General features: G+C 32.3%; 1 protein-coding gene across 1 annotated transcript; it reads right to left on the minus strand.

The window, feature by feature from the left end:
• Positions 1-428: 428 nt before the first annotated feature.
• On the minus strand, positions 429-5,666 carry LOC140884124 (uncharacterized). The gene is made up of 7 exons (XM_073290802.1): positions 5,458-5,666; positions 5,292-5,366; positions 4,865-4,933; positions 4,264-4,332; positions 2,841-3,449; positions 2,238-2,309; positions 429-843 (listed from the first exon to the last, which is right to left on the minus strand). Exons 1-7 carry the CDS (start codon positions 5,566-5,568, stop codon positions 610-612), a joined length of 1,239 nt encoding a protein of 412 aa, XP_073146903.1. The 5' UTR covers positions 5,569-5,666; the 3' UTR covers positions 429-609.
• Between the last annotated feature and the right edge of the window lie 5,963 nt (positions 5,667-11,629).

Here is an 11,629-nt window from a genome sequence, read left to right on the forward strand (position 1 = left end):
AATACCCAAATCATGCATCAAATGATTCTTATCTCTACATATAGGCGTAATTAATGAGATATTGCTGACGCAACAAATCATGAGACATTAGATGTAAGATAGGTTGAATAAAACCATTTATATTGTGTTAACATTTGACATTCGCAACTTCGAAAATGATGTCATAAATTGATTCTTTCTATCCCAAACAATTCATATTCGCAGTCTAAATCTCACCATAACAGATAAAATCCAACGCATTTTCTTCAACATAATGGGGTCGCAATCTGGCAATTATATAGAAAAGTCAATTTGTAAATTGTTTTTATAACATATTTGTACTGTTTTTGAAGTGAACACAACATATGTTTAAACTTATAGAAGAAGAAGAGAGTATGTCTCATGTGAGACAGGTCGACTCAACCAATATTTGCTAAAATCAACAACTCTTGAACATGAAATTATATAATATTAAAGAAACTATAGGCAATTACATAATCAACCCATATGTAATGCACACACCATCAATTATTCAAATGCTCAACACAATAATATATATGATCACAACACAACATAGAATTTGCCAAAATACAGTAAGAGATGCAAACACAAAATGTAGATTGGATTTCTTCAAGAGTCTGCAATTGGAAAAGCCGATCCAATGTGGTTGCCAAGACGGTAGCATTTGATATTTACAGGGTATGGACCTAGCTCGACATGGTTATCTTCTCCTCCCAGGTAGAAGCAAAGGGTATAAACCGCGACTTCAAACTCAGGGCTCACTCCTACCAAAGTGCTCGATACGGATTTCAGAACACCGTTCCACTCGAACTGGATGGTAAGCAGTTGTGTCTCTGAGTCAGGCTGCAAGAGGGAGGATTCAGATAACAACTTAGAAGCATGTTGATATAGGAACATCCTTTTTCTCTGGAACATTAGACAATGAGACACCAACCAACAAATGTCATAAAATACAACGTTATGAGCATGGACAGTCGAAGTTGTGCTGTTTGCCGTTTTTGCACCATCAAATTCACAAGTTTCGTGAAGTAACGTCCCCACAACATATCGATGCGACACTGGACACATACACTCACAATATATAGGTAATAGGATCAGTCAATCAGATAAAACTTTGATAAAGTTGCGGCAATTAGAGAGTCCTCTTTTAGTAAACAGGTAAACCAGAAACAAAACAAAGGTGCTACACCCAAAGAATTTTAAATCAGCAAACTATCTGTCTCTATCTGATATGTGAGTTAGAAACTGCGCGACTCAAACATACTAACTAAAATAAGAATAAACAGTAAATCATATCACGATTCCATGATAATCTAAATGGATGTAACATCTTCCACGGTAAGGGAAACTTTAATGAACACTATACAACAAAAAGTCTGCACTCAAAGGACAAAAGAACCATTCATAAAATACACAAGGTATTAATTCTTCATCAGTAACAAAAGAGTTCGAAAGTTTCATCTTATTTTATAGATGCTTAGTTTTACTAGAGCCAAATTCTTGAGAAACTTTTCGTATATCGCATCTGAGTCAGAGTTTCAAAAGGAAAACCAATAGTTTATCATACAATTTCTTTTTTTCCACAATTAAACGGTTGTTGCCTCCTAAAATCATGTAAACCATTGAAATGTAGAATTGGGTTACCTTTACATAATAATCAAGTATACCAACTTTAGAGCCATAAGCAGCCGTTTGAAAAAGGTGGGTCTATTTCAAAAGTGTTATCTGATGTTAGGTAAGGTGACCAGCCAAGCCGAAGTCAATAGAGAAGAATAATAATGACAAATAAGTGTAATCAAATGTATAAAATCTATATTTTCTGTTTCTTTGATCGTCGCTTCGAAGTACTACATGCCGGTTTTATCTATACAGCAAACCAGCAGAGGGTAAAATACATGATACTAAATATCAGTGTACAGCTTTGGAAAATATGCACTTGAACTTTGCTATCAAACTAATAGAATATTTTAGCAATTATACTGGTAAATGAGAATATGCTAGATTCGGAATGCAAGGGACTCAATTTCCAGTCCAATTCTGGCATCGGTGCTGTGTTATAAAACTTCCAAATATCCAAATTTGTCAACTATTTGACTGTATTTTCAATAATTCATTGCCCACTAATGTGGTTCAGACAATGAGTGAATTTAATTGGTCAACACCACCAAAATGTATATTTTCAGATCAATCTACATTCTTAACAAATAAATTTGCTAAATGGAGGCCATATAACTTACCACTTGTCCACGCCTTCGAGGAAAAATATAACCTTGATAGTCCACCCTCCCCTTCACTTCTTCTAAATAGAACTGCAGAGAAGGAAGGCACGAATATTCGCTTATTGTTTAACCAAATAGTTTGCAAATTTGTGACGGATGTTCCCCGGCCATTAGCAGATGAGAACACAAACATAACATGACTCACAAAAGCCAGACCAAATTTTCAAACATATGATGTATTTACTTGTGGAGATAAACATGTTTCAGTTGTGGATCAAATACAAATTATAAAATCGAGTTCGGTTGCATAGAATTGGCAGAATAGTTTGGGATAGCTTATTTCATGCCACGGATTGACTTAAACAGAGAAAGTAAATTCCAAAAGTTTAGATAAATTCAAATAAATGTTGAAATTAGTGTAACTTCCGAATCATGACCAAATTGTTTTCCACAATCCCTTGCGCATTCAGATGGAAATGTGACTATTTGCATTATTAAAGAAGTTACATGAATCACAATAAGATGAAAAATCTTCTGCTTTTCAATCGATTAAATTAAGCTCAAACAGCACACCATCGGCAATAAAAATTTTAATAACAGAAAAAAAGAGTTAGAAAATACCTGAATCCAGTTATGAAAACCCGAAACTTCTTGCTCTTCCCGTTGCTTGATTTCTCCAACAAAAACATGTTCAAAAGCAGAAGAAGAACCAGATGTACCGCCCCGACCATAAAGATCAAACCAGAGACTCGTCAACATTTTCTTGAAATCCTGATAATTCTCAGATGCCACGCCTTTCGCTGATAGATACTTGTGAAGATATTTGATTGGCCCAGTTCTACTGATCTCCTCTATAAATGCTGCCTGCTCTTGCTTCTCTTGAGCTGTTACATCTTCTTTGCACCCTTCGTGTGGATTATAATTATCAAGAAGAGAACAGAATCGTGCAAAAGTGGGCCTCTTGAAAGTTTCTTCACTCAGCCAGGAAAATAAGCTTCCTTCTGCCATATCTCCACTTTGGTAAACCTTCTTTCCTTCCCCACAATCAATCTGATAATCCTTTCCAGGTACTAAACGGCTTGAGTCAAGTTCCCAAAGTTTTTGCAGAGCCAATGAAAGGTCAGCAAGCTCGTCTTGTGACGGTTCTACATCAACACTACAATCGACCCCACTAGAGTAATCTTGCTCATCAACGGGCCGTTTGTAATTGTCCCACTGATCCTTGTGTACCTGTCCAACAAGGATTACAAGAAGTTCACTTTGAAACCCACGTCTACAAAACAATGCCCAAAGGACTAAAACATTATTGAATTCTTTTAGTCAGATTTTAGAATACAATCTTCGCCTTTTAATCTACATAAAAAGATAATGGTGTGGACGTGGAAACAAATTTAAAATAACATCAGAGATATGCTATAATTTCATTAATACCTAACCTGATTCTGGAATATATTCAAATCTAACATCGGTAATATGAATTAATACCAAAGAAATGTTCCTCGGTGTATGATAAAAATAGCAAAGGTTTTTGTTCAAGGTTGGAGACAGGTGATAAACTTGGGAAGCTGAAAAAACAGTTTCATACCATACACATTCTTTCAAATGAGGAATTATAAGGACCGAGAACTCTGATTGCAAACCTTGTCAGGCTTAAGGATAAGAATTCAGATTGTTTGGTGCATTAAAAACAAGAGTAAATTGAAAGCCATCCGAATTTTCAATTCCCATGGATATGAAAGAAAATAAAAATACACGTTTAATTAAAGTTTATTTACTTCTTATATTTAAAAAATACATGAGCTCTTTGCATGCTTTCAAAATTTTGATTGTAATTCCAAAGTTTTGAATAGCAGATGAGCCAATATTTCACCATAAACAACAAATACAAGGATAAAATAATTTGGGTAACCAAACTCAAGCTCATTCCTGGGTTTGTTACTCTAGCGTATGCTCACAATTCAACATTCCAAAGTTCCATGACCGAAAATATCAAAATAAAGTGAGTTTGATAGCAATAACGAATGTTTCGTGATATTTAACTTACCTGATGATGCGATTTGGAAGACCTTTTGGGAATTTTCTCCCAACCATCATTGCTTTGATAATCTCCCTCCTATACAACATCCACCAATAAAGGTTAAAACTTTTGTTGAAACCACGGTATACAAATTTTGTTATTGGTATCATAATGTCTTCACCAGGCTTCCCCATTCACCTCTCAATAGAAATAAAATACATTAGCACAACGTCCATTCACTCTGCTTGCAATTACATCACTTTTATACTTACTTGACAAAAATTATAATCCCAGATTGCTAGAAAAGTTCAATGCCCTACATCATAAACACATTCATGTTATCCCCAATATTCGTCCCCAAGTACAAATCCAGCAAGGTTCTCAATCCCAATAGTATCCAAATTGGCAGCCCCGATATCATTCTCCTACACCTAGAGCCCACCGATGGTACACGTGAAAGTGAGAATTTGATGGCGGGACTAAGAACTTTGCTTTCATCATAGTTTTACTAAAATCATCATTCCAAGTTGGCAGAAGATTTTATTCAACACCTATACATGCAACATTCCTATGTGATGTAGATAAAAGATGAAATGAAAGTAAAAAAAGAAAAAGAAAAAGAATTAACCTGTTCATATCTCGTCTTCATTCGTGATCCCCCTGAATGTTCCGACTCCTCGGTTTTTCCATAAGTCTCCTGCTACCAGCACACACAAAAGCACACAGAAAAGCAAAAAACAATAAGGAAACTGAACGTGGCCTCAACTCTGGCATAACCGATGATCAAGCAAAATCATCAAGAAACATAGTTATTAGAATCCCAAGGTCTACTACATAGCTACCATAGAACCCAGATTCAAGGCGAGAAACGTTATATGTTAGCTAGATTCTAAACCCGCGATGATATTTTCATATATAATCCAATAAACACTTCACAATCCACTGAATGTAAAACAAACACTAGCTTATAAGTTAAAACCGAAGACCAATCAATAACGTCTGAGAGGTACGCTTTGTGGGCTTTCGATAACAACACCAGGAACGTAGAAATGAACCTGTGAATGCCCAACATTAGAATGAGCACTGCCGAAGCCGGGGCTTTGATGGGTTTGCTGATCCCCAGAAACCACCTGCAAAATACCCAAAAAGACAATGATTATCAAATCCAAAGATCAAGAATAAGAGGAGGAAAAAAAAATCAAGAACGAGAGATGGACCAACCTCAGCCCAAGAAGATCTCGACCGCTCCTCTCCCCTTTCATTTTGATCACCACGGCCACCTTCAATGGCGTCCAATGCAACATCAAGCAAGCCCTTTATTAAACCATTCATATCTAAAACCCCAAGAATTTGTCTCGCTTGGCAGAAGAAGATGATGGTCAAAATGTGCGATGAGTGGTGTGATGTGGGGGTTGACAAATGACAGTTGGACTTGGATTAGATATACGTTACTTTTTGCGAGGTCGTTGGGGGTTTATAAGATCTTCTTGCCGACACCCTATCAGTGGGGCCCTGCCGACACCCAAAGTCGTGGAACTTTTGGCCCATTGGTATAGGTTTCGGCCCATTGTTATCCATCGACAAACGGGCCACTTATGTATAACATCATCATGTGGATAATGGATTTTTGGTCATATATTTTTGTTACTACCGAGTTATTTTTTTTGACACGAAAACAATGTTATGCCGATGACGCAGACTGTATAATAACAATGTGTGAGAATAAAATTTAAAAATATATAATTACACTGTACACATCACCAAAAATATAACTGTCTGCATAATCATATATGTATATATTAATATATATCGTATTTATAAAATTCAAACCCCATTTTCTAACTAACTTTGACATGGAATCGTGATTTTTTTTAAATATATAATTCCTAAAATATCAACTATATATATTTATCATATTTTCTTTTCTTTTTATTTTTTATTTACTGTTTCAATTTAAAAAATTAATAACTTTCATTTTAACCTTTATTCTTTAATTTCTTTTTATGGGACATACCATGTGTACCGCTACCTGCTGAGACGGAAACATGCATACGCTCGATAAGTCTTCGGGCATTACAATCAGTTCATCTTTCTTTATTTGGTCCTCTCAATTTGATCGTAAACAAATTAAATAATGATTGATGGGTTATAATCTATACTATTATATAAAATTTGAGCACTAACTTTGAAAACATTAAAATTTTTTATTCTATAATTACCTCTTTTTATCCACTATCTCAATAAACCTCCCACTCAATCTATTTTTTGGTTTAAAAAAATTTATATAAAAAAATATTTATTTTTTATATGCAAAACATGTGTTTTGCATATGTATTTTACACCAGTTAATATTAACTGATAAGTCGAATAAAGTTGGACTTAAATCATGTCCGACAAACTTTAAGCCCAGCAACCCAATGCCCGCAAAACTCTCATTTGAACTCATAAACTAAAAGGGCATTTCTTCTTATTTAGGAAGGGTTCTCATTTAGTCATTTTGGTATAGTTTGTGCTTACAAGATTTATGGTTTTGGATAACGCTGACTTAAGCGAATTTGAATGTTTTCGTCGTCCACTTCTCGAAAATTCTAATGTTTTATTCGTGACGTATTTGACGATCCATCTTCTGTTTTTCAAGCTTTGCAGGAGGGACATTTGCGCATGCACTTGGATTTGATATTCCCTCACCACCCCTTGAATTTGATATATTTATTAATGAATCGAAAGACTCAATCTTCCCAAGTACATACTTGGAATTTGATGAAGCTTTCTTTCCCTCGTTGGTACATTACGGGTTCAACCCTTGTTTTCGCGAAGGTGACAAGAAAAGATTCCATACCTTTGCTTTGAGGGAATCTAAGGTTTTGAGGGAACGTAGTAAGTGGTGAACTTTGTTTCCTCGTTCATTCGAATTGCATGTGTTAAGCATATAGTCTTAGTAGCATGATTGGAGCTTCTTAGCGCTTAGGCTACTATTATTTATATAGTAAACAAGATCGTTAAGTCATTTTTCTTTCTTTATGAAATTTTTTGAGGGCAGTACACTTTTCCGTTATCAAAAGATTTTATTTCGAAAGGTAGAGGGCAGCTGTTAACATTGTAGCTAGTGATGTTCCACCGGGGGAGTTAGATCATATCTCGCTATGAGACATTCAGTTAGGACGTAACATAGGTCGACATTTCGATAGTTCTGGGCACACAGCACTGTCGAAAAGGACAATCCTCTGGTTTGCTTGGTTTAGGTACGTAGCGACTTTATTTGGCTACAATGATGTTTACCACCTTCCACTTCGGTCTTAATTCATATCTATTCGTACAATGGCAATATCGCGATGAATTGACGATGACCACTTTTTTTAAAGAAATGGTTGGATATATAGTAAATAGATCAAAATGTGCAAATTAAAAGCACTATAATTAGGGAGTGTTTGGTAAAGTTTCTACAAAATACTTCTTAGTTTCTAGCTGTATAGAAATGCTTATGAGTTTTTGTGAATGTTAAATTCTGCTTTAGCTTCTACAACTTTTACCCAAAAGCAAGAAGCTAAAATTTGATGTTTGTTTTAGCTTCTGTTTTTTTTTTAAGGTATAAAATTACAAATTGACATATATACTCTTAATAAACTTATCATATTACATATGCTTTTATTATTTTTAAAAATATTTTTTAATTTTTTTAAAAAAAATTTAAACTTTTAATTTTACATTATTATTACAAGTATTTTTTAAAAAATATTTTTTTTTAATTTTACATTATTATTACAAGAATTTTTTAAAAAAATATTTTTTTAAATTTTACATTATTATTACAAGCATTTATATATATATATATATATATATATATATATATATATATATATATTGTATTTTCATACATTGTTGTACATATCTTGTATATAAGTAAAAGTAATCTCAACTAGAATCACTTGTAAATAAGCAAAAGTACTCCAAAACATTATTTTACTAAGTTAGCATTTGAGAGAGCTTCTAGGAATTATAAAATTTTGAAAAATTGTAAAATTTTGTTAAGAAAAAGCTAAAAAGTGCTTCTTAAAAGCTCTCCCAAACACTACTTAAAGAATGTTTTTTTTTTCGACAAAGAAACTTCGATTCCAAGAAATACTCTCCCGAACACAACAATATCGTGTTGCACGCACATGGTTAAGGCCAAATTAAAGCACATGATCGAGCACTTGAACTTCATCCGGCCCCGGCCAAATAATGACGAACAAAACTGGTTGTTGGAATAATGAATGCTGCATTGCACTACATCGAATGTGGTTATAACCCCCGAAATCCCTTTCGAAAAACAATATACTAACTTAAACATGCATGAGACACAACAAAAGGAAAAAAAAAAACTAAAGTCTCGATGGACAAGTTAAATAGTTATGCATGAAAAAATACTAACATAAACATGTGACAAAACAAAAAAAAATCTAAAATCTCTAACAAATATAATGTTATGCATGAAAAAATTAATATTGGAAAACATAATTTCAATGAAATTAATTTTTCAAGAATTATTTTTGCCATAAACATAATCCGGTATATATATGCATTCATAATTTTTTTGTGATCTAAAGTTACTTTGATCAATCAAGCAATTCCATTAATTTTAATTTAAAGTATATTTTTTCGAACAATCGAAGTAATCTGTTTTATTTTTATAATATTAAATTATATGATAGATATTTTTTAAAAAAAAATGTGAGCCCAAAAGATACATAGGTAGTTACTGTGATACTGTCAGCTGACTGGAAAATCGAAGGTATGAGGACCACAAATAAATATAATCATTAATATGGAAATAAAAACTTTTTCAATGAATCAATTATGTAGTGGATTGATCATTGGAGAAATATAATGGATATATGAGCGACATGCAAAACGAATATTCCTTAGAATTATTTGTTTGCACTATTCTTTTTTAAAAAATTACAATGGATTAGGATATATATTTCTTGCATTAATTTCAAGGTTAACCCATAAAGCTGAAAGAAACTGTGCAAAACTGAAGTATATATATATATACAAGACTATCAAAGTATGATATTTTATGCATCTATATGCCTAATTACGAGTACTTAAGCTCCGAATCAATATCATGCATGGCCGAAAATTGTTCTTTACATCCAAGCAAAGGCGGAGGGAGGTGTTTAGCCACCCGGGCTTCAGCCGGGTGGCCCAATTTTTTTAAATTTTTTTTATGTAGTTTAATTATTTTTTTAAAATAAATTAAATAGTATTTTTGGGTTAATGTTATATTCGCCCTGGTGACCCAATTAATCAAATAGCCCACATTTTTTACTTTTCAAAACCATTCCAAAAACAAAAACAAAAAATGATGGAGTGTGCATATACATTGATAAATATTTAATTTTTTGTAGTTAATTTTGACGACAATTTTTTTTTAGTGTTTTTTTAGCAAATTCTAAAGTTTTTTTCTACAAAAATCTGAGTTTTAGCTTCTATAGTTTTTGAGTTTCTCGCAAAAAAATTCTAGCCTTTTAGCTCCGCCATTGGATCCAAGGCTCGCTGCACCTGACATTTTTAGGATCTGAGTCGAAGTTCAAAAGTTGAATCCTCACGTATGTACGTAATAGGGTGTTCTTAGTTTTTCCTTTTTTAATTAGAGAAAATTTTTCAGAACTAACCCTTTATCTTTTGTATATAACACTCAAATATTTGTTTCTGCAAAGTTTATGCACTTTGTAAAATATTTAAAATGGATAGTTTCTAATCGACATTAGAAATCTTGACACTAGCTATATCAATAAATACTAAAAATGAGGTAAATAAAAATGGAACAAAAATAGTAAAGAATAATTTTGTTGATTTAATTTCTAAGAATTTTAAATATTTCAACTAGAAAATCATGATCATATATATGCAATATTGAACTCAAAAAAGATGTATTTGCCCAAAATTTTTTGTTAATCCAATTTATTTACCCCAACTAAATTAAATAGATGAAACAATGTATCCAGCATCTACTTGGAATTTACAAACCATGAATCATATTATTATGGGAAAACTGCAATTTTAGTCTCGTATGTTTGTTACTTTGCTATTTTGATCCTCTATTTTTTCATATTTCAGTTTTAGTTCTACATGTTTCGATTTTTGGCAATTTCAGTCATTTTTCTTCGAAATGCTTACGTGACACTATATACGTCAGCTCCACATCAGCATTGCAATCGTGACACATCAGCGCCACGTCGAAAAAAGGAATAAAATTACCAAAAAATTAAAGATAGCAAACTAAAATTAAAACATAAAAACATAGAAGACAAAAATCGAAAAGTGACAAACCTACAAGACCAAAAAATCTATTTTTCCTATTATTATATACCTTTTCTTTACATAATCACACTGGGTATTTTAATCTCATTAAAGATCAACCTCAATTTACGTTTCGACCTTAGAAAAGGAAGATAACAAAAACGCCAAAAACAAAACAAAAACATAGAGATAACAACATTATGTGAACTTTTCGCTCATGAATAACAATTTTAAGAGGGCAAAAATCACAATTGACAAATACAATATTAACAATACATCCATGAAACGCAGTAAAAAGTGCAACTTCATAAATTATGTATATGGATATTAAAAAAGAATGAAACTAACTATAAAGATTGAAGAGGAAATAAATGAATTCATTATTATGATCTGAATTTGATTGAAGAACATAGTTATACATTGATAGATTCTTTCAAAATTATTTTCAATCAAATCAGCAATAAATAAGTTTAAAATAAATTAATTATCGTTGAGGGACTTGAGCTGTATATGAATTAATTAATAATTGTTGAAAATATTAGATATAATTCTCGCAATAATAAACCAAGGTACGTGCCACCCTTCAACGAAACCCAAGAGCTTGATCGTTAAGCACACATTTGCTTCATGTTATAAAAAGTTAAATGAGCATAGTTAATACATAATTAAGCTATCAAACGTAGGATTAGCATGTGATTAATCAACGAGATATATTAATAGTAATTCATTTCTGCTACCAATTTGATTTATTACAATTTAGTAGTTTGAAATGTGCATATATAGATATATATATATATATATATATATATATATATATATTTATATATATATGTGTGTGTGTGAATTTCTTTCAGATATTTATATTACTCTTACTTCGACAAATTAATGCATATATTCAATTTGATTTAAGTGGGATTATGTCACATGAATATTATTGCATAATAATGGACATGAAATTTTACCCAAAATATTAGTAGATCTGCTTAATCCAATAAAGGACTTCAAAAAGGTTCCTGAAATACTGGAGCTACTTTCCCCTTATATATATAACTATAGCTCCTTCCAAAAAAATCCAAAATAAAAAAATAATAATAATAAAATAAAAAGC

Source organism: Henckelia pumila, chromosome 1 (assembly GCF_033568475.1).
Source record: "Henckelia pumila isolate YLH828 chromosome 1, ASM3356847v2, whole genome shotgun sequence".
NCBI lineage: Eukaryota > Viridiplantae > Streptophyta > Magnoliopsida > Lamiales > Gesneriaceae > Henckelia > Henckelia pumila.

Coding starts and splice junctions, on each gene's coding strand:
- LOC140884124 (XM_073290802.1), bottom strand. CDS start 5,568: ATGAATGGTTTAATAAAGGGCTTGCTTGATGTTGCATTGGACGCCATT. Junction 5,367..5,457: donor CGAGATCTTCTTGGGCTGAG/GTTGGTCCATCT, acceptor GGTATTTTGCAG/GTGGTTTCTGGGGATCAGCA. Junction 2,310..2,840: donor GTTTTCATAACTGGATTCAG/GTATTTTCTAAC, acceptor CCTTCTCTGCAG/TTCTATTTAGAAGAAGTGAA.